At 42.3% G+C, this 23,692-nt stretch overlaps 1 protein-coding gene across 3 annotated transcripts in view; it reads left to right on the top strand.

The window, feature by feature from the left end:
- The window catches only part of FOCAD (focadhesin), a 387,127-nt gene that overhangs the window by 360,886 nt on the left and 2,549 nt on the right, over positions 1-23,692 (top strand). For all 3 annotated transcript variants that reach the window (XM_039244410.1, XM_039244408.1, XM_039244409.1), the window contains exons 36-43: positions 1,075-1,203; positions 3,536-3,651; positions 6,854-7,114; positions 7,853-7,942; positions 11,633-11,810; positions 13,854-13,951; positions 20,944-21,195; positions 23,198-23,273. In XM_039244410.1, coding sequence (XP_039100341.1) covers positions 1,075-1,203; positions 3,536-3,651; positions 6,854-7,114; positions 7,853-7,942; positions 11,633-11,810; positions 13,854-13,951; positions 20,944-21,195; positions 23,198-23,273 — 1,200 coding nt within the window. The remainder of the gene's footprint in view (positions 1-1,074; positions 1,204-3,535; positions 3,652-6,853; positions 7,115-7,852; positions 7,943-11,632; positions 11,811-13,853; positions 13,952-20,943; positions 21,196-23,197; positions 23,274-23,692) is intronic.

The following is a 23,692-nucleotide window of genomic DNA, read 5'->3' as shown; positions in this document are numbered from 1 at the left end:
AGCTTCTCCTTTTTCCTGGGCTTCTCCTTTCTGCAGCTGTTGATCCTTTTGCTGATTCTGCTCCCACTTCTGCTTCCCGTGTTCAGTGCCTGCTGATTCTGCTTCTTTTTCTTCCTCAGCTTCTTCTTCTCTTGTGCTTGTCCTTCCTACAGCTATTGTGCCTTTTGCTGACTCTACCCCACCTCTTCTTCCCCTTTTTCACTGTCTGTTAATTCTGCTACTTATCTGCTGATTCCACCCCTGATTATCATTTTCCTACTGATGCTTTTCCTTTTACTGAGTCTGCTTCTCTCTCTGCTGACACTGATTTTCCTTCTGCTACATATGTTGATCCAGCTGCTTTTGCTTCTCCTTCGTGATCTTTTACTTTTTACACATCATTTATGGCATCTTTTGAGCCTCACTTTTACACGGCCCTTCATGGCTACTCAAACCCTGACTGTGCCTTATGATTCCACTCATCACTCTTCCAGCGTCTCAGCATTTCAATTTCAATTTAGCCCCCACCTGGGGAAAATAAAAAGATTATGCTAAAGCCATAGCACTATGTCGTAGATAGCTGGTTAGCCTACAGATCAGCTGTTACAGTCAGCTGCGGCACAGGCTGGAGCGTGGAAGTAGCGAGTCACATGGTACAGAGCATGACCACTGTGAGCCACAGGGAAGAAGGACTTCACGATTGTTAGAAGGGACTGTGCCTGAGTAGGCAGTAGTTGCCACCTCTTCTGGAAGTAGACTGGGGAGGGAGTTGTGGGGCAATAACGTAGATAAGTCACTCTTTTTAGAAAGCCGGATAAAAAGACAAACAAGAATATGGAAGACACTTAAGTAGTGATGTGGACTATTTCTGTCCAGACAAGAGGGAAAAACTGGAGGCAAGTAAGAAAGAGAAGTGCAGAAGGAGCAGGGTTTTATAACGGATGGGGTTGAGACCAAGAGCACAGAACTGAAGGACTGACCGTAGTTGAAGGCGTGATAGCAAATCGTTTGAATCTGGAAAAGAAGAAAAGTTGGAATTTCTGCCTCTCATGCTGCCGCTGAGGTGTTTGACTCGTAATTTCCTTTCTGTCGCAGGTCCTGAATTTGTGCCTCCTTCCCTTCTCAAAGTCGTGATGAAACCCATCGCCACTGTTGGAGAAAGCTACCAGTATCCCCCTGTGAGCTGGGCTGCACTCCTCTCGCCACTTATGAGGCTAAACTTTGGTAAATATCAAGTGTTTTCAGGCCGTCAGACTCTGCTTCTAGGATGTGACCTGAACAGAAAATTAGATTCTGGGTCACAATCGATGGTGACTGGCTAGACCTTTGCGATCGTGAGGTTCGTCTTCTTGGATGGCCACCTGAGTTACTTTCACTGAGTCATGTTATAGACGGCTGAGGCTGAGGAGGAGGAGTTCCGAAGACAGGCCAGATGCACTCATCAAAACAAAGACTTGAGGTGTGCATACTGCGGGCTGCATGGCGCAGGTCCCAGAAAGCCTGGTTTGATGGTCATCAAACTGCATTTTCAGAGCCCTAGGATTCAAGGAAGCCCCCCATGGGATGGCACATTTGGTGTCTATTACTGCTGTAACAAATTACCACAGATCTAGCAGCTTGAAGCCACACAAATGTATCATCTAGTAGTTCTGTAGATCCGAAGTCCAACATGGTTCTCCCTGGGCCAGGATCAAAGTATAGGCGGAAGCATCCTTTCCTAGATGCCCTAGGGAGTGCTAAGGTCTGATTGATTTTGTCCCCCTGAAATTCATATGTTGAAATCCTAATCCTCCGTGTGATGGCATGGAGAGGTGGAGCCTTTGGGGGTGATTAGGTCTTGAATGTGGAGCCCTTGTGAATAGGATTATTGCCCTTATAATTTTTTTTATGTCTTTATTTTATTTTGAGAGACAGAGACAGAGACCGAGCCAGGGGAGGGGCAGAGAGAGGGAGGCACATAATCGGAAGCAGGCTTCAGGCTCCGAGCTGTCAGCACAGAGCCCAACGCAGGGCTCGAACTGCGAGATCATGACCTGATCTGAAGTCAGACACCCAACAGACTGAACCACCCAGGCACCCCTGTTGCCCTTATAAAAGAGGCCCCAACGAGCTCCCTATCCCCTTCCATGGTGTGAAGACGAGTCGAGAACTGGCCGTCTGCAGCCGTGAAAACGGGTCCACCAGAACCCACCGTGCCGGTACCCCAATCTTGGACTTCCAGCTGCCAGAACTATGAGAAATACATTTCCGCTATTTGTAAATCCCCCAGCCTGTGGTATATTGTTAGAGCAGTCTGATCAGACCAGGACAGGGAGAATCCATTTCTTTCCCTTTCCCAGCTTCTCCAGGTTGCCCACACTCCTTGGCTTGCATCCCCCTTTCATCCTCAGAGCCCACACTGGAGGGCCAAAGCCTTCTCACGCTGTTCTCTACAACCAGGAAAGGTTTTCCACAGTAAAGATTCATGTGATTTCTTGGGTCTTTTTGAACAATCCAGGCTAATCTCCCCATCTCTGGTCCTTAACCTTAATCACGTCTGAGAAGCCCCTTTGCCATGCAAAGTAACACGTTCCCAGTTTCCAGGGATTAGGATGTAGGCATCTTTGAGGCCATGATTCTACCACAGATTGTTTGTGATGAGAGGCAGAGGGAATGCACACCACAGCAACCTCTTTTATGGTGTTGATATATGCACATTTAATCCCATGTACTTGCCTCCTGGCCTCAAGAAAAAATGGGGGGGGACAATTTTTTAACAGTGCTATAATGTGTGTGTGTGTGTGTGTGTGTGTGTGTGTGTGTGTGTGTGTGTGTTTGCCCACTGCTATTTACAGTAGGGTGCTCACTTACGATATACAGAATGATTCGTAAACCATAGTTTATGTGCAACTGAGAGGGTACCCAAAACTGATTCTGACTCAGTACAGTTTTTCACTTATACACTTTCATTTGAACCTAATATCTGTGTAAGATACAATGTCACCCATACCATGTTTCTGGAGATTTCATTTGAAAATGATGTTCTCCTGAGCCTCCCACTGCCTGTGTGTGCTGTATTGAAAATGTTTATGTTTTAGTAAAAATCCCTAGAAAAAAGAAGAAAAGGTCTGGTTGGGAAAATACGTCTGCTGATTCGATAAGGCTACTAAAAGGACTCGATCCCTGGGGAATGTGGCAACCTTTTTAAGTCCTAACAGACCTAAACAAATTTCTCTATGAGCTGAGTGCAAGGTAGAAGGAGAGGAGGGCAGAGACAAAGTTTTACCCAGAGTTTTCTCAAATTTTTCATAGTGTTCAATTATTTACTTTTCTTAGGGCACTGTTAGAGAAATTTCCAGAACTAGATCACAGCCCTTACCAGTCCCAAGACTTAACCCTCTGTTGCCTCTGGGTACATTCTTTGGCTCACAATGAAAAGGTCACTTGAAATACCTTTTGGTTTACTCAAGTTCTGTTATTGGTAGATGTCACACAAGCTTTGATTTGAGACATAAAAGGCTGAAATGGAATCCAAGGAGGAGCTGCATTACACATATACCCTCTTCTTCTCTTTCAGGAGAAGAGATACAGCAACTCTGCCTTGAAATTATGGTGACACAGGCGCAATCATCCCAGAATGCAGCCGCACTGTTGGGACTGTGGGTGACACCTCCACTGGTCCATAGTCTAAGTGTATGTAACAGTGAAGGGTGTTGGGCAACGGGAGGATATGGTTCTTTTGGGAGAGATTAACATGGGTGCATGTTCTCAAAGTCAAGAGTGGACAGATGTGATTCTGTAAAAATTGGGGGCGTGGCAGTCGCTGGCCAGCAGATTGGAAGATTGTGATTCCGAGCTCTGCCCCAGCCATCGACATTCATGCTTTCAGCTCCCACTGATTATGAAAACGGGAAATGATGGTCAGAGATATTACAGCTCCTTTCTCGAGATCATACAGCTAGAAAGTGGTAGAGTTATTGGAACCTGGGTTTATTTATATGATATACAATACCATATCAATGATTTTCATTGGGGTTTTTTTCAATATTTATTTTTGAGAGAGCATGTGTGCGCAAGTGGGGGAGGGGCAGAGGGGAACAGAGAATCCAAAGCAAGCTCTATGCTGATGGCAGAGAGCCCGATGCAGGGTTTGAACTCACGAATCACGAGATCATGACCTGAGCCAAAGTTGGATTCTCAACTGACTGAGCCACTCAGGCTACCCTGATATTCAGTAGATATTAAGAGAAAGGGAAATCCATACATGATCCCTCCCTTTCACAGGAAAGGCAGCAATTCAGGTGAGCCTTCAAGGCTTGGTAGGATTTCATTAAGCATCAAGGTAGAGGCATGGGGCGGGTGTAGGTAGAGAGTGTAGAACATCTCTGCTAGGGTGTTGGGCTTGAACAAAGCGCTGAGGAAGAAGTGACCTAGCCTGGTATCTATGATAGAGGGAGCCAGCACCTTCCAGGACACAGGCTAAGGGGTAAGTAGGAAGAATGGGATAAGACTGTTCAAAGATGTGCAGTTAGTAAATTGTATAATTTTGAGTATATTCTAAGGCAGGACAAGAAAAACTCCATTCCATGATTCCTTAGAGGTTTACCAATTGATTAATAAGTTAAATGATCTCGCCATTGTTATTCTTTTATTCAGGGGGCTTTAATTCTTTGAGGATATTGCAAAGCTCTTGTATTAATTCCTCAGTCTTTCAAGTTCAGTTCCTATTGTGTACTTTTTTTTTTTCTTTTAAGCTCCACTACTTTTCTAATTCGCTTTCGTTGAAGGGGCACGTGATTGAGGTCTGCACCCTTTCCATCAGCAGCTGTCATGAGCTATCTGCTCCAAGCACATCCCACGTAGCCGCCATTACTGAGCAGTTGCTCTGTACCTGCTACTTGTAAGCTCTCAGTGAGAGCTTTCAGACGTCAGACTGAATCTGTCTTCAAGCCTCACACACCAATGTTTTTTACATCTTTGAGTTTTAATTTCTATTCCATGAAATATGGCTATTTTAAATGTACAGTTTGATGGGTTCTGGTACATTTGTACGTTTTCGTCCATCACCAAGATTTCCATCTCCCCCAGAAAGTTCTGTCGTGCCAATCTGGAAACACTCTCCACTCCCAGGCTCAGACCCAGGCTACCGCTGATCTGCTTTTTGTCTCTATAATTTTTCCTTTTTTTTAAATTTTTTTCTTTTTTCTTTTTTTCTAAGAGGGAGAAAGAGAGCACATGAGTTGGGGAGGGGCAGGAGGTGAGGGAGAAAAAGAATCCCAAGCAGGCTCCACACCTAGTGCAGAGCCTGATGCAGGGCTCGATTTCATGACCGTGAGATCATGAAATCAACCTGAGCCAAAATCAAGAGTTGGACTCTTAACCAACTGAGCCACCCAGATGCCCCTACAATTTGTCCTTTTTTAAACAACTTTCATATAAATTTAAATTTCATATAAACTTTAGAAATTCTCTAGAACGGAATCATACAATATGAAGTCTTGTGTGCCCAGCTTATCCCACTGTGACAAGTAGACTTTATTGTTTCCATTTTACAGGCTGACAAACTGAGGCAAATTGGGATTAAACAAAGTTTATGTAGCTAATATGTGGGAGTGAGCCTGGCTGACTCCAAAGTCCGTGTTTCAGACACTGTTCTATTAACTCCTCTTTCCTTCTGAATCAGGTATAACTTGAACAGCCTATTTTGTTTACCTCAAAAATCTTTCTAGAATTTTTATCCTTCCACTTCTTTTTCAGATCTGTGTTACTTTTTTGCATTTGTCTTTGAGGATGGACTTTTCTTATTATCATTGTTAATTAATAAATTAAGTTTATGAATTCATTTTCTTCATTATATACCTTCCCTTTTTAAAAAATGATCAGAGGGCTCCTCAGAGGCTTCATCAGTTAAGCATCCGACTTCAGCTCACGTCCTGATCTCCTGGTTTGTGATCTCACAGTCCATGAGTTCGAGCCCTGACATCGGGCTCTATGCTAATAGCTCAGAGCCTGAAGCCTGCTTCGTATTCTGTGTCTCCTTCTCTCTGCCCCTCCGCTGCTCACACTCTGTGTGTCTCTCTCTCAAAAAGAAACAAACATTTAAAAATATTAATAAATAAATAAAAATAAATTTAAAATGATCAGAAATGGCATGTTCTTTACAGTGAACTGTTCAGGTGAGTCGTGCAACCCCGCTGATATTTTTTTTTTTAAATTTACTGATGTTTGTCTGGTTTTATTTTTGTAGACCACTTCTTTTAGACTTGCTGCTCCTTTAGCCGCATACTTAACATTTCTCAGAATTTTTGAAGCCTCCTCTCTTAACACCATTGGCAGAGAGCTATTTCTCACCGTGCCCCTTTTCGGCGCTCGTGATCTCCAGCACGCCGTGGTCAATTCTTCATGTTCAGCTGTTCCTCTTTGGCCAAAACTGGTTCTGGCCTGCCAAGTCTCCTTTGTATTTCCTTGTGCTGCCTAGAAGAAGAAATTAATAATATCAGATACTGTGGCTAGTCGATTTCCTGCAGATGAGACTTTCATCTCCAGGATTTTTTTTTCTTTTTGCCAGAGAATGTGACCTTTTAAGACTGAATAGCAACTGTCATATCCTTTCAGAAAGAAGTAGCATTTTCTTCCCCTCACCGAAAAGATCCAAGGTTTAAGCAGAGTAGTTCACAGGCGAATCAGCATATACAGTATACACACGAATTGCCCTGGACCCCAGTTGACTTCAGTGGCCTCAGTCACATGCAGCGGAAAATAAGGGGCAAGGAAGTAACCTTGAACGTTCCATCTCTCAGTCTGCCCTCCGACACAGGGATGGCTTTGAGGTTTGGAGCCCTGCAAACCCAGACTGGGCCCGTTTCTCCCTGACTTCTTTTTGCTTTGCTTCCAGTTGAGTATCAAGAAATACCTCCTGGTGTCTACACCTCTTTGGATAAAACACGTCTCTGACGAACAGATCGTGGGTTTTGTCGAAAACTTAATGGTGGCGGTGTTTAAAGCAGCACCTGCCCCTCCCAGTCCTGAGTTATGCGCGGGTGCCCTGCAGGGCCTGAGTCAGGCCATGAGGCTGCCCAGCCCTGCCCACCACCTCTGGAGTCTGCTCTGTGAAGCTACCGGGAAGATTTTTGACCTTCTGCCAAATAAGATTCGGGTGAGGAACAAAAATATTTACATTCCTGACCATTTATGTTTGGGATCTTTCTTAAGCCCTTTTGGCAAAGTGAGGAGGTGGATGTTTTAAGAATGTGGTGGGAAGGCTAGGAAGAAATAACCACATTTTTCACTAAGAATGTGTTTGCGTCCAGGATCTAAATTGAGGTTGGATATTTAGAGCCAAAGTTTTGAGCAGGCTTAGAAGCGGGTTAACCAGTGCTACCCCAGGAAACAGGCTGCCAGCCTTCTACCAGATACCATAGGTGATGGACAGTCTCTGAGCATATTGTCCAATATATGACTAATATCAAGTGACGCAGTATATTTCTGAATGATTTAACTTCTTTGTAAAGCTACAAAGCTTTAAAAGAAGTTAAAAATCTGTGTGGAATGATAGAATCTGACAAGGGGGGGATAGAACAGCCAAACAAAATAATAGGAAAGATTTTTTGTTGTTATTGTTTTTAAGTAAGCTCTATGCCCAACATGGGGCTTGAACTCATGACCCTAAATCAAGGGTCATGTGATCTACTGACTGAGCCAGCCACGTGCCCTAGAAAGATGTTTTTTTATTTTTTTTTTTTGAGTGATAAAAACTGGAAAACATTTTGGTTTGATTAAAATCTCAGAGGCTGCTATTCATGGAGATAAGCAAACCTAATCATTTGTCAGAACATTGAGAATGTTTCTGTTATCTTACATGTATTTTGACGTGCTTGTGATTTTTCCTTACCAGAGAAATGATCTAGAGCTGTATATCGGTGTAGCAAAATGCCTCTCAGAAATGACAGATGATGAAGCCAATCGAGTTGCCCAGATGACTGAGGTAATAACATATCTCTATATTTATTTCCATTATTGAAGTGGGAATTACAGTTGAAGAGGTGGCCACAGTATCTTCTTTTAGACTAAAGCTACTTTTGCTCCATATTTGTTACTGGATAATTTCAGGAAGCTCTCTCTCTTCCACTGGGGTTTCACGTTCAGCCTCATGGAATGGATGGATATATGGATGGACAACTTTTTAACCTACGTAATCCCACCTTGTCAAGAACATTTTAGTGTCACCTTTGGGCAAACATAAGCGTAGGGCAACAGCTTCAGTGCAAAATCCTTAAGAATGGGATTTTGTACTGGCTGAAAAACTTTTGGTGCGTGGAAAACATAAATAAGTGGTCTTATTTTTAAATTTAGTTCCTTTCACCTGGTACTTATCCTTTTGTAATGAAGAAAGGTGGCTAATTGAAACACAAGCCCTATTAGCCCTGACACAAGATAATTAACAAGTGCTTCTTGTACCCACACACAAAGGATGAATGAGTAACGTACCTATAAAGTTGTCACATTTGGTTAGTATGATAGATGTCTTACTAGATTTGAATTGCCTGTAAACAATGATTTTTTTTTTCATATAAGTACATCCCAATGGATATACTTATTCAAATGGCAACCCTGCATACCAGATAATAGCAAAGGTCTAGAGAATTATAAGCCCTTAGCCAGCTGGTGGACTTCTTACCATTTATGTCACTTGATGACAGGTTCAGTTGAATCATTGAATTTCTGCATCAGGTTGCAGTGATTCTCAAAATGTGGTCCCTTGGACCAGCAGCCTAAGCCTGGGAGCTGACTGGAAATGAAAATTCTAGAGTCCCGCTTCAAGGCTGCCTAGTCAGAGGCGGGGCCCAGGAGTGTGGGTTTCAGCAGCCCCTCCAGGTGATTGTGCTGCATCCTGAGGTTTGGGAAACCCTGTTAGACCATTTGGAATATCCGCGTTGTGGAGGTGAGTTTAAGCAAGGACAAGCAGGAACTGTGGAGCCTCGCTGCTGGGGTTTGAAATCCAGCTCTGTAACTTACTAGCAGTGTGACCTTGGTTACGTTGCATAGTCTCTGCCTCCGTTTCCTCATCTACAAAAGGAAGATAATAGCACCCACCTCCTGCAGTTGGTTTGTTACAATGACTTAATCCAGGTTAAGTTCTTGTAAAAGTACCTGACCCAAGGCTAGCACTCAGTAAATCTTTATTATCATAATGATCACATTCATGTGATCTATTATATCCTATTATTATGATATTCATGTAACATAGTTGGAAGTAATGCATATCATTTACTTCGTGGTACCTAGAGCTGAAAGTTGCTGTGTTATTCACCTGGGTTCTTGAAGCACCAGTTAGAAGAGTTTCGCGTTCTAATGAAAATAAGTTCTGTTATTAAATAGTGTTCTGATGTCCCCAAAAGAGTTAGTGTGTTTTACCAGGATCAGCATTTTTTATTCATTTCTGCATAGAATAGAGGTTAGAGTAAAGCAGTGGTGAAGAGCTCAGACCCCCTGGTTTCACTTCTCACTCTGCCAGTCTGGCCACATGACCTTAATCGAGCAAGTGACTTAACCTCTGTGCTTCCTAAGGGAAGGCTGATGGTAATCCTCTGCGTTGGGCAGTGTGAAAATTAAACGGTTAATATAGTGCTTCTCAAAACTGCTGGTCTCAGGACTACTTCAGTGTCTTAAAAATTGTTGAGGATTCCAAAGGGTTTTCATTTAAATGGGTCATCTCTTTTTTTTTTTTTAACATGTATTTATTATTGAGAAACAGAGACAGAGCATGAGCAGGGGAAGGGCAGAGAGAAGAAGCAGAGAGAAGAGGCAGAGAGAAGAAGGGGAGACACAGAATCCGAAGCAGGCTCCAGGCTCTGAGCTGTCAGCACAGAGCCTGACACAGGGCTCGAACTCACGAACCGCGGGGTCATGACCTGAGCTGAAGTCAGACGCTCAACTGACTGAGCCACCCAGGTGCCCCAGTCATTTCAGTAAATCCATTGCATCTCAGCATAAATAAGAATTTTTGAAAACAAAAACAAGATAGAAAAGTGACATTGTTTTACATTTTTGCCAATCTGTTTGGCATTCTCTCATAGAATTCTGTTGGCTTCTTAGAGCTGCTGCTTCATTCAGTCTGTTGTAATGTTGTTTTGGTGAAGTACTTGGGGAAAATCTAGCCTCATACAAATAATGTCCATAGAAAAGGGTACAGTGTGTCAATAGCTTCAGATAATTGTGGATATCTTTTTTTTGATGCTGCAACAAAACTCAACAAATGGTATTTTCTTCCAGATAAGTGCAGCATGTGGAATGTGAGTTCATGTCCACGAACTTCGCATACTCTGCTATATTAAAATCCCTTGGTCTGTCTTGTACTGTGGGTCTTTCCCCAATGTATGATATTACAAAATCATTTGGAAAATCCTGAATCACTGAGATTGAAAATCCTCCACATGTTGATACCTTTCATTATACCATACCAAAACCATTTACCATTATCAAAACATCGCATTTGTTAAAATCTGCAGAAAAGTCTTTCATGCATCGGGAAGCTGCCAACTCATAGTAGCAAATACAGATTTTCCAAAAATCAGATTTTCACTCGAAAGCTCAAATTTTATCATTGGCAGCAAATACTGTCAAGTATTTCCTTGAAGCGGCAGTCTCACTTTCTTCAATTAAAAATAATAATAAAAAGAGGCACCTGGGTGGCTCAGTCGGTTAAGCAGCCGACTTCAGCTCAGGTCACGGTCTCGCAGTTCATGAGTTCGAGCCCTGTATCAGGCTCTGTGCTAACAACTCAGAGCCTGGAGCCTGCTTCCAGTTCTGTGTCTCCCTCTCTTTCTGCCCCTCCCCCCCTTGCACTCTGTCTCTCTCTCAAAAATAAATAAAGATTTAAAACAAATTTTAAAAATAATGTTAAATACTCAGTTTGAATAACCATAGTTTGTCCATCCATCATCCTTTCAAGTAAATGGTGTTCCATTAAGAACTGGCTATTTCGATTCACAGCCCAAACTTAACAAGTGTTCTCCCTGGAAACAGCCGCATCCTTGGGTATGCAGCAGAAAGCCCTTCTGTATACTTCCTGTTTTATCATACAGGCTCTTAAAAAGATGTGTACTCAAGGGCAAAGATTTGATGAAACTAATAATTGTCATGGTTTACAAGAGTATTTTAAATAAAACTTGGTTTTTAAAGAGTTGCGAGTGCCACTGACAAATAAAATGACTGTTCTTGAAGTTTCGGCATTCGTGTGAATATAGTTTGACCTCACAGACCCTTTTTAAAAGGGTCCTTGGGGTCTCTCAGAGGTCTGAGCACCGCCCTCTGTGAACTGCCGAGTTAATACATGTTAATGCCTCGAATGGTGCCTGGCCCATTAGTACTGTGTTTGTTAGTTGTCATTATTATTATTATTTGTGTATTCTTACAAAATGTCACCAGTTAACCCCTGAAATCACTTACGGTTTTTATGAGAAAACAGGAGGTGACATTACAACCCTCCATCTGTATGTACATTTTAAAATCTAGCACACGAGCACACAGGTCACATGCTGCAGGCGATGAACACTTTTCGCATTCAGAATAATAACCCACTTTAAGCTCACCCTTTCTGTTTTGCCCTTGCCTTGAGGTTTCCTAATGTCTTCAGCTAATTTAATAGTAACTGAACAATTTGCTCTTTTTGCAGAGCAGCATAGAAAAGGCTGCCTTTGTCCGACTGTACTTGGTCTCTCAAGGACGATTCCCCCTGATGGGCTTGACGGATGTACTCGGCGTTGCTGCCCAGCACCGTGACAAAGACGTCCTAGCTTGGATGACACTGCACAGCTTGTACCAGGCGCGGATTGTGAGCCATGCCAACACCGGTAAGGCCAGCCCAGGGCGAGGAGCAGGAACAGAAGGATCTGCCTACCGTCCCCTTTGAGCTCTAATTATTTCCTCAACTTACAAACTAGGTTCGTGCTCCTTGACACAGGAGGGCTCTTGTTAACCCCCAAAAAGAACACCTTAAAGTGGAAAGACCAGTTACAGCGCACAGCCCCCACCCCGGAGATGGGAACGGATTCCGTTGGTGGGTTTTATATTGTCTGTAGCCCCCCAGACCCTCGAGGATACATATCACCAAGTTTCTCAGATTGATTCTGCCTGCTTCCTTTACCCAAACAGGATGGCAATCGATTCTGCCTCTGCCTCGAGTCTCCATGAAAATGGCTCTTGGGTGGTTATTTACCAAACAAGTGGGGAAAAAAAGAAAGAAAGAAAGAAAGAAAACAGCCACAACAAAAGTAACTTGTTATTCTATGGGAGAACTACTCGGGGGTGAGAGGGATAAAATCTGAGCGCCCCAACTACATTTTCAGAAGCTCTTGGCCTGAAGCTCTCTCTGCTCATGAATCATACGGTGGAACTTTTAGACCATCATAGACATTTGTACTTTTTTTTTTTTAGTGTTTATTTATTTTTGAGAGAGAGAGAGAGAGTGAGAACACAAGCATGGGAGGGACAGAGACAGAGTAGGGCACAGAGGATCTGAAGTAGGCTCTGTGCTGACAGCAGAGAGCCCAATGTGGGGCTCAAACTCACAAACTGTGAGATCATGCCCTGAGCCAATGTCTGACGCTTAACTGACTGAGCCACCCAGGCGTCCCACACTTATACTTTCATAATCCTCTAAAAGGGGAGCTTCCTGATTTCTCCTCCTATACCTTTGGTCATGTTGCATATAGTCTCCATTCAGTTCTGAATGCCACCCAGCTTCAGGAGATGAGTGGGACCAGGAAACCCCGAGTGCCCTTAGGCAACTTCTATTTCTGTATTTTCCTTCTCATCTTGTATCCTCAAGGTTTTGAGCGAAAACTGGCAGGCAGAATTATAGTCCCCTTTTTGAGACTATACACGAAAGTTTGATTTATTCTCCTCCCTGGCAGTTGAGATCATTGTCTCCTGTCTGCATTAGTGCCTGCCCCGTGAAAAATGACCCTGCGATAAAAAAACTGGATTTCTTACTCTAAATCAAAAGTGTATTTATGAGGAAGAAATCTGATAGGTGTTCCCAAGGAAACACTAGGGTACACAAAGTGAACTGAACTCAGTATGAGCTGGCCTTCCCATGTAGTTCCCGTTTTCCTCTTCCTCACTGAAATTTGATAGCCTCACCTGGGTGGCTAAGTTGGTTAAGCATCCGACTTCAGCTCAGGTCATGATCTCGCGGTTTGTGGGTTCGAGCCCCGCATCGGGCTCTGTGCTGACAGCTCGGAGCCTGGAGCCTGTTTCAGATTCTGTGTCTCCCTTTCTCTCTGCCCCTCCTCCACTCACACTCTGTCTCTCTCTCTCTCTCAAAAATGATAAATATTTTTTTAAAAAATTTAAAGTTGACAGCCTTCCCAAGTCATCTCTACTGTGTTGGGAATTCTCATTTTTTAAAATAAAAAGGGAAGAATCAGTATTTATGCTGGTGTTTGTTCTCTAGTTACCATGTAATAGCTGGTTTTTATTTTTCTTTTTATGTCTTTGGGATAGGCTTTCTCTGTGATTTGGGCATAGAATGGGAACATTTCAGTAAAGGAAGACTATAAAAACAACTAATCTTCCAAGATCCCACATTGCTGACTTGTTGGTGTGCCAGGTTTCTCCTCGTGTGTTTAATGCTGCGAGAGAAACTCCACTAAGTGCATTTTATCCCTAGTGAGCGCCTGGTTTTGAAGAGTAAGTTACCTTTTGAAAATAAAGGCAAAAATACGGTCCTCTGATGTGAATAGCATCAAAGAACTCTGTATTGCAAGAGGATTCGAAACAGTTTCCTGGAATCCTCACTGGAGGTTATGCTTTAGTTGTGATGACTCTTCCTGATCTGTTTTACATTTCATAGGATCCCATGGTCTGGTACAAACATATCCCTTTCGTTTCAGGCGTGTTGAAGAGAATGGAATGGCTCTTGGAACTGATGGGTTATATCAGAAATATTGCATACCAGTCTACCTCTATTCACAGCGTGGCTCTTGACAAGGTACAATCTAGAGGAGTAATCTGTGGCTTCCTTAAAATGTAGAATTTGTGTTTGCTCTCCCAAAAGAAAAAAAAAACACAAAAAATGTTGCTTCTTGCTCTTTCTTTTCGTCCCACTCCTTTCTTTTTATTTTTGGGAAATGATGGTGATATCTCCCCGATGTCCCAAGGAAATGGATGTGCTTGCTTGACTCTCAAAGACAGCCAGGGCTGCCCTGCGAAAAATCATTTCAACAGAAAAAGTTCCTTGGCATACAGAACACGGAGGACACTAGCTGATGAAGGAACCCAGGGTTCTGTGTCCTTGGCCTTGACCCCAACACTTGACCCCAACAAAGGAGGTGGGGTACATTTGTACCCTCCCAGAGAGTGTCATATACCTGGTTTGAAGAGGTGCTGAAGTGCATGCACGTAATCTGTGGTCCGCCAACACTTTCGTGCATGGGAGGAGATTTTATCACACCTGTAAGATGAAGTGTGACCCAAACGAGATTCACAACCCTTGATATTAGGTAAATTAAAATAGGAAAGGTTAATGAATAAAAAGAAGACGGCACTTTCTACTCTTCTAATTTCCTTGACTTTGCTGCCCACTGTGCCTTTTTTTTTTTTTTTACAGTTTTTTTAAATGTTTACTTATTTTTGAGAGAGAGAGAGACCAGAGCATGAGCAGGGGAAGGGCAGAGAGAGTGGGAGACACAGAATTCGAAGCAGGCTCCAGGCTCCAAGCAGTTAGCACAGAGCCCGACATGGGGCTCGAACCCATGAACCATGAGATCATGACCTGAGCTGAAGTCAGAGGTTTAACTGACTGAGCCTTTTTTAGTAGTAGAATTTGTTTTCTGTAGGCCTGATTCACAGGTATCCCATTGACGGTGTGAGTGAAATTTCTGTAAGTTGGGATATTGTTTGAAATTCTGACCAGCTTTTCAGAAGGGTTGGCTATATGCTTGAAATGGTAATTCGTGAGATTATGAATTTTAAGGAAGGAAGGAATATTTTTTTAACTTTGTTTTTAACTAGCAGAATCTGTCTCCTCTTCCTTCTGATCTCCTAAGTTTTTTTAACTTTCTGGTTTCTTGCAAAAATCTTTTTATTTATTTAAAAAATTTTTTAACTTAGAAATTACAGATAAACAGAAAGAAATGTAATTTAAATCATAATTCGGAGGAGGCCCTTGGTTATCACCATTTTCTGTACGTGTTTAGTCTAAACTCTGGATGGATGGATACTAGACAGATTATTTAAAATGCATGTGGAAAAAAATAAATAATAAAATGCACATGGAGACATACAGTCTGAAAAGATGGTGGAATAGGACCCTAAGCTCACCTTATCCCATGGACACTAGATAACACTCACATCAGTGTGAATAGTCCAGGAAATGACCCAAAGGCTGACAGAACAAATTCCTCAACTCAATATAGAGAAGAGGCCACACTGAAGAGGGTAGGAAGGGCGGAGACATGGGGGGATCCAAGCAGACCATAGGCGTGGAGGGAGCCCACATGGGGAAGATGAGTCCCCTAACATTTGGCTTTGAAAATTAGAGGAGCTGATTTTGTGAGTTCTAACAGCCAGCAGGGCTTAAAGCTTGGAACTTTGAAAATCAGCAGGTTGGCGGGACACCTGGGTGGCTCAGTCAGTTAAGCATCTGACTTCAGCTCAAGTCATGATATCGCAGTTTGTGAGTTCAAGCCCCACATTGGGCTCTGTGCTGACAGCTCAGAGCCTGGAGCCTCCTCCATATTCTGTGTCTCCCTCCCCCTCTCTGTGCCCTTCGCATGCTCATGCTTTCTCTCTCTCTCTCTCTCTCAATAATAAATAAAAATGTTAAAAAGTTAAAAACAAAATAAAAATCAGGTTGGGTTCTGAGAGAGCCTGGCCAATAAGAGGAAACCAAGTCCTTGCCCTTAAGGAGACAGCACGACAAAAGGCCTGTGGAGGTACAGCATAGAAGCAGCAATTTGGAAACTGCCTGGGGCATAAGGAAAGGAGAGTTATTGACTCCTCCCAGAGCATGTCCTTATCCAGAGGGGTAGTGTTCACAGGTGACTCCTCCAGGAACAAAGGAGGTGGCAGCCACCATCTCCTTGCCCTGCTCCCCAGCAGTAACACCCACCACCTGTAGGAACCAGTTTGGCACCTGCATTCACTACCTAATTGCTTACACTGTGCCCTGCCTCCTGCCCCCCGGGCTTTGAGGATCTGCCGCCTCCAGCCGGGCTTGCTTCAGTTCCAGGGCTGCGGATCCCTTTCCCCAGAAGATCTGCCCAAACTTTGCTGACCACACAGTCCGTGGGGCCTTGGCAGTGGTGGTAGCAGCGGGTACCCTCTTGCTAAAACCGTGTGCCCCACCCACCCACTCTTTGCAGATCCGCAAGGACTGGCCCTGTGGTGGTGACAGGTCTCCTTTCACAGCAAACCTGAGTGCGTTCTGGTAAAACTGCATGCCCTACCCCTTTGCAGACTCTCCCAGCCACTGTGGTCCCAGATGCAGTGGCCTGTCCCCTGACCCTGGTGCACAGATCTTGGGGGCTCTGCACATCTTACTCCCAAGCACGTTGCAGGTCTGCCTCCTCTAATACGCTCTCGGCCAGAGCCCACTCAAACCGAAGCCACATGCCTGGAAGCATGCAAGCAGCCCTGACAGGAACCAGCACCACTCCAAAGTGACTTCTGCTTGGAGAGAGAAAAAAATAGCCATACACCAGTTGGATTCTTGCCCCAGCTATGGGCAGGAGGCAGGCAATTGGTCTGATTGCCGGCCCTGAGCATCCAATGAAAGTTTCTCAGGGAACAACAGAGGGAATGTGCTCTGAAGTTTGGTGCATCTCTGGTACATGCCTAGTCTGACTCAACTCAAGCCCAAGGCAGCACCAGACAGGCCCACTAACACTATAGGGACCAAACACCCCCCACGACAGGCAAAGAGACCCACTGGAGACAAATGGACTGAAGGAAAAAACAGTCAAGCGACAACAGCAAGGTGCACGCAATATGCATAGGAGACACCTCTGAAGTGCCAGGTTCTGGTAAATGGGGAGAACTGCCCTGCAGAGCATCCAGGACCTCTTTTTCATAAGGCCACTACTTTCAAGAGCAGGAGACATGGCTGACTTTCCTAACATACAGAAACAGACACAGGGAGTTAGACAAAATGAGGAGACAGAGGAATGTATCCCAAATCAAAGAACAAGATGAAACCACAGCAAGAGTCTTAAGTGAAACAGAGATAAATAATATACCAGATAAAGAATTTAAAGTAATGATTATATTCACTGGACTTTACAAAAAAGTGGACATCAGTGACAGCCTTAATAAAGACGTAAAGAATAACCAATCACAGGTGATGAACATTATAAATGAAATTAAAAATTCACTAGATGGAATAAATAGCAGACTAGAGGCAGAAGAATGAATCAGCAACCTGGAGGAAGAGTAATGGGAAGTAATCAAGCTGAGCAGGAAAGAATGAAAAAATTAGGCAAAATGACAATAGACCTAGGGAACTCAGTGACTCCATCAAGCATAACAACATTTGTATTACAGGGATCCCAGAAGAAGAAGAGAGAGAAAAGGAGGCAGAAACTTTATTTGAAGAAATAATAGCTGAAAACTTCCTGAATCTGGAAAGGAAACAAATTCAGATACAGGAGGCACAAAGGACTCCCAACAAAATCAATCCAAGGAGGTCCACACCAAGACACATAATAATCAAAATACAAAATGAGGCAATAAAAAGAGAATTTTAAAAGCAGCAAGAGGAAAGAAGACAGTTATGTACAAGAGAAACCTCATAAAGCTCTCAGCAGATTTTTCAGCAGAAAATTTGCATACCTCTAATACATATAGATGTAAAACCTTCAACAAAACATTAGCAAACTGAATCCAACAATACATTTAAAAACCCATTCACCACAGTCAAGTGGGATTCATTCCTGGGATGCAAGGGTGGTTCAATATTTGCAAATCAAACAACATGATGTAATACATCAATCAGAGAAAGGATAAAAACCTTATGATCCTTTCAATAGATGCAAAGACGCATTTGACAAAATACAACATCCATTTATGATTTTTTTAAAAACTCTCAGCAAAATGGATTTAGAGTGAAAAGAGTTTAGAGGGAGCATACCTTGACATAATAAAGCCACATACTTAAAAAAAAAAAAACTACAGCTAACATCATACTCCTAAGGTCAAGAACAAGATGAAGATGTCCACTCTCACCACTTTGTTTAACATAGTACCCGAAGTCCTAGCCACAGCAGTCAGACAACAAAAAGAAATAAAAGGCATCCAGATCAGTAAGGAAGAAGTCAAACCTTACCTTCACTCTTTGCAGATGACATGATACTGTATATACAATACCTGAAAGACTCCATCCAAAAACTGCTAGAACTGATAAGTGAATTCAGTGAAGTCACAGGATACCAAGTCAATGTACAAAAATCTGTTGCATTTTTATACACTAATAATGAAGCAGCAGAAAGAGAAACCATACCATTTGCAATTGCAATCTCATTTGCAAATTGCACCTAGGAATAAATTTAACCAAGGAAATGACAGACCTGTAATTTGAAAACTATAAAACATTGATGAAAAATGAAGATAATAAAAAGAAATGGAAAGACATTCCATGCACATGGATTGCAAGATGTTAAATATTGTTAAAATGTCCATACTACCCAAAGCAGTCTACAGATTTAATGTAATCCCTATCAAAATACCAACAGCATCATTCACAGAACTAGAATAAACAATCCTAAAATTTGTATGGAACCACAAAAAAACCTGAATAGCTAAAGCAGTCTTGGAAAAGGGAAAAAAAAACTGGAGGTATCACAATTTCAGACTTCAGGATATATTACAAAGCGGTAATACACATATACATATAATACCATACAGAACAGTATGGTATTGGAATAAAAAATAGACACATAGATCAGTGGACTGGTACAGAAAGCCCAGAAATAAATCCACAATTATATGGTCAGTTAATCTTCAACAAAGAAGGCAAGAAGACGCAATGGGAAAAAGCCTCTTCAACAAATGGTATTGGGGAAGCTGGACAGCAATATTCAAAAGAATGAAACTGGTCCACTTTCTTATGTCATGCACAAAAATAAGCTCAAAATGGATGAAGGATCCAAATATGATACCTGAAACTATTAAAATCCTACAAGAGAGTACAGACAGTAATTTCTCTTATAGTAGCCATAGCAACTAGATTTCTAGATTTGTCTCCTGAGACAGGAAAACAAAAGCAAAAATAAACTATTGGGACTACATCAAAATAAAAAGCTCTGCACAGCAAAAGAAAGAGTTAACAAAAACTAATCATCAACTTGGTGGGAGAAGATATTTGCAAATGGCATAGCCTTTAAGAGGTTAGTATCCAAAATATATAAAGAACTCCTACAACTCAACATCCAATCCTCCCCTCAAACAATCCAACTAAAAAATGGGCAGAAAACATGAATAGACATTTCTCCAAAGAAGACATCCAGATGGCCAACAGACACATAGATTCTCAACATCATTCATCATTAGAATATGCAGATCAAACCCACAATGTGATATCACCTCATTTCTGTCAGAGTGGCTAAAATCAAAACCTCAAGAAACAACAAATGTTGGTGAGGATGAGGAGAAAACGGAACCCTCTTGTACTGTTGATGAGAATGCAAACTGGTGCAGCCACTGTGGAAGATGGTGGGAGGGTCGTCAAAACATTAAAAATAGAACTACTCTGTGATCCAGTAATCGCATCACTGGGTATTTACCCAAAGAAAATGAAAATACTGATTTAAAGGTATATATGTGCTCCTGTGTTCACTGAAGCATTATTTACAATAGCCGAAGTATGGAAGTAGCCAAGTGTCCATCAATAGATGAATGGATAAAGATGTGTGTGTATCTACACACACACACATTTTTCATAAGAAAAAATGAAATCTTGCCATTTGTAACAACATAGATGGATCTAGAGAGTATAGTGCTAAGCAAAATAAGCCAAGCAGAGAAAGACAAATACCATGTGATTTCACTTATATGTGGAATTTAAGAAACAAAATAAAACAAAGGGGGAAAAAAGAGACAACCAAAAAACACACTGTTATCTATAGACAACAAACAGATGGCTACCAGAGGGGAGATGGGTGGGTGGTTGGGTGGGTGGGTAAAATAAGTGAATGGGATTCAAGAGTGCACTTATCTTGCCGAGCCCTGAGTAATATATGTAAGTGTTGAATCAGTATATTGTAAACCTGAAACTAATATAACACTGAATGTTAACTATAAAATTAAGGGGGGAAAAAAATCCTTGGAATTATAGTTGTAGGTCAGGATCCAGACTTTCCTGAGTATATGTCAATTCATGGCTAAACATACTCAAAAATTTGTTTTAAAAAAATGCCTACTGATTTGTTGTGACTCCCTTATTCCATTGTTCTTATTTTGTCTCAATGCTTAACTTTTCAGCATTCATGGAACAAAATGAACTGTTTGCCACTCAAATACGCAAATATTGGGAACAGAAAGATAAAATACATGTGGAGAGCCATTTGTTATTGTTCCAAATAGAATCAGACTAGACGTTTTTCTAAAACTCAGGTTTGGCCACATAACAATAAGTCTAAATATAAATATCCCTTTCCATTCTTTAAACTCTTTGGAAACACCAAAACAGAGGAGCGTGTGGATCTCCATATGATTAGGAATTAAATAATGTTCCCCCTGCATTATCAGAGCAATAATAATGAAACTGTTGAGCCTTCTGTCTTCCAAAAGAGGATCCTTAAAACCTTCTAAAGTCCTAGAATGTCTGTTTATTAAGTGTGAAGATGGAATTTGCTGTTCTGTCTGGTTCCTCTTCCGGGGTGCAGGGAAGATAACGTTGCATCATGAGAGGGGCTGTGTATGTGTACATGTGTTACTTTGAATCACTAAAATTCAAGGGGCCTGACCTTGTTTCTATTTCTCTTGTAGGCCTTGGACTTTTCGTTGCTGATATTTGCAACTGCAGTGGTTGCTTGGGCAGACCATGCAGCCCCTCTCCTCCTCGGCCTCAGTGCCAGTTGGTTGCCATGGCATCAGGAAAATGGCCCGGCTGGGTCAGCTTCAAGCTTCCTTGGCAGGAGTCCAATGCACAGGGTCACTCTACAGGAGGTTCTCACTCTCCTTCCCGGTAGCATGCCTGTTCTGCTGCAAAAGGAGCCATGGAAGGAACAGACCCAGAAGGTGAGGTTGGCAGCCACCTGCCCCAATGGCCATTTGCCCTTCAGCAATTTCTACTCTAGAATTGAGGTTGGGAGTTCAGTGAAACGGGCATCACACTCCGGGTTTTCATACTCCGCCTCAGAAATTGAGGCTAACCACTGGCTCAAAACAAAAGCAAAGCCAACGGCAATAACTTGCTTACAGTCGGAGGTGAGGCGGAAAGAGGAGCTTATACTTGCCTTCTGTTATTAAAGGCACATGTGTTCTTGATCCTGGGGGTGAAGAGATGAGTATGTCCCTGAGTGCTCCGAATGTCAGAGTGAGACAGACGGGAAGGCAAGTTCAAGGCTGCGAGATTATATAAGGAGGATACAGTGCTGGTGGATAATGGAAGGGATGATCAACCATGCCCGGGGGTGGGTCAGGGAAATGGGCATTTGGAGCATCCATGTTCTTGTAGCGTATTTAAGGTTCCTCAGAACTCCTTCCATCCTACAGCCATGTTCCAGGGGCCCGCCATGTTCTTCGCCTGTGCTATATGACATGGGGAAATTTGTAAAGGTCATCAGCCCTGCCCTCAGGAAAATCCAGACTATAGGAAGCACCTTTTGGTTTTTAATGTTGAGTTATCCCGGGCTCCTAGCTGTCATGTGGAGCATCTGAAAACACCATGCTTCCTTGTACTTCTCATTAAGTGGTTCCGAACTATCTTTAATACAGTTGATGGAAAGATTCTTTCTTAAATCCCGTTTAATGAAAACTGGATTTTTATGAAGTTGAAAGCTTGAAGCTAACTTTTTGTAGCTTATTGTTAACAATCTGAACATTAGTCTTTAAAAATATTTCTGAACTACGAACCCACCGGTTAGCCATGCACAACTCCACTGAGCATATCAATTAAAACGCCTTTGTTTTCTTAAGCATTAGTATTATCCCAAATGTTGTTTTTCCATTTCCTTTTAAATCAAAACAAATTTTTATATGCCTATCCTCTCATGTTTCTTCTGGCCTGGGACACCATGATCTCTTTGGACTACAATATAGACATCCTATTCGTAGTGCTTGATTTATTTACTTACCAGTAGGATATTAAAAACAAAATTGAGGGGGGGAAGAAAAAAAATTTAATTAAAGCAGAGAAGTAGGAATATCCTTTCTGTTTTACTCTTTCTTCAAGCCATTTTTTCTATCCAAAGTTAAAATATCTGGTACCCATGACTAATGTATGTGTTTTTTCATGTTCAAGATTGGCAACATTCAGTCATTAATAAAATTACCTTGTATCTAATTCAAAAACAATTTTGGCTTCACACGGGGAATTCGGGGGAAATCAGTCAAGCTCACAAGTAGTCTGAGTTTCTACCTCATTGGCAGGATTTATTTGCAGTAACACATTTGGCGCTACCTAGTAAATTATTTTATGCCTTTCTCTTACATTTCAACCTCGCGTTTCATATCCATTTGGGCACAGCTTGTTCTCAGCTACAGAATATCTTATTTTAGAAACAGAGGCTTATGTCTGATGTGTTTCCCCATGTACCACCCGCCCTACAAGTCTGAGCCTAGATGCACACAGAATCAGGCAGCAGGATGCAGAGAAGGGATGCAAGGCTCTGAGGTCAGGTGTACTTGGGTTCAAGGCTAGATTCTGCTGTTCATGGGGAGTGGACTTGGGCAAGGTTCTTAACGTTTCTGGTGCTCTCAGAAATGAGAGAGAAAGTTCACAGTACACAAGATGCCCTCTGGACCCATGTCTACCTCGCTGTTAAAAATCTATAGTAGGTCTCAGGATGCTTAGCAGGGGAAGGAGCTTTGACTTTGCTGGGTCACTGCACTAAATGGCAACTGTCCACCTTCCCCATCTTATGCCTGGTCCCTTTCTCCTCTCCACTCAGCCCACTCAGGTAGGTATTATCTCAGAGGGCCTGCACTGAGATGCATACATGCAGGCCCAAGGGCCCGACCGCTCTCTTACTATCAATGGGACTGTCTTCACTGATATTGCTCTTTCTTTTCACCCTAGTTCATTGACTGGCTCTTCAGCATCATGGAAAGCCCTAAAGAAGGCCTCTCAGCAAAATCCAGGGATCTGTTGAAAGGTATTACTTCCATCCTACATGCCCAGCACGGGGGAAAGCCATCTGTAGTTATCTTTGCTGCAGAAACAGCGTCCAGCTGTATATCGGTTCCGAAAGGCTCAACTGAATTCGGTCTAGAGTTCAATCTCTAGAGCTGTTGTCATGTGGCATTTTGAACTAGAAAGTGGATTTAAAAAAGAGTTCCATGCCTTTAAATTTAATGTTTATTTAAATAGTTTTTAAATGCTTTATCCTAATGGCAAAAGATCACTTTAAATAAAATTTAGAAAAAAAGCAGAAAAGAACAAAGAGGAATCCAGAGGCCCATTGCCCTGTGGCAGTTTTTATATTTTTTCCTAAGAAGTTTTTGCCCCCTTTGCCTATGAGTGTTCTTCTGACGTATTTGTAATCGTAAACAACTGAAAAATACATATAGATGC

The sequence above is a fragment of the Hyaena hyaena genome, unplaced genomic scaffold (assembly GCF_003009895.1).
Source record: "Hyaena hyaena isolate Hyena2069 unplaced genomic scaffold, ASM300989v1 scaffold_240, whole genome shotgun sequence".
In the NCBI taxonomy this organism is placed as follows: domain Eukaryota; kingdom Metazoa; phylum Chordata; class Mammalia; order Carnivora; family Hyaenidae; genus Hyaena; species Hyaena hyaena.
The sequence above is the reverse complement of the archived record's forward strand: the minus strand, read 5'-3'. Positions and strand labels throughout refer to the sequence as shown.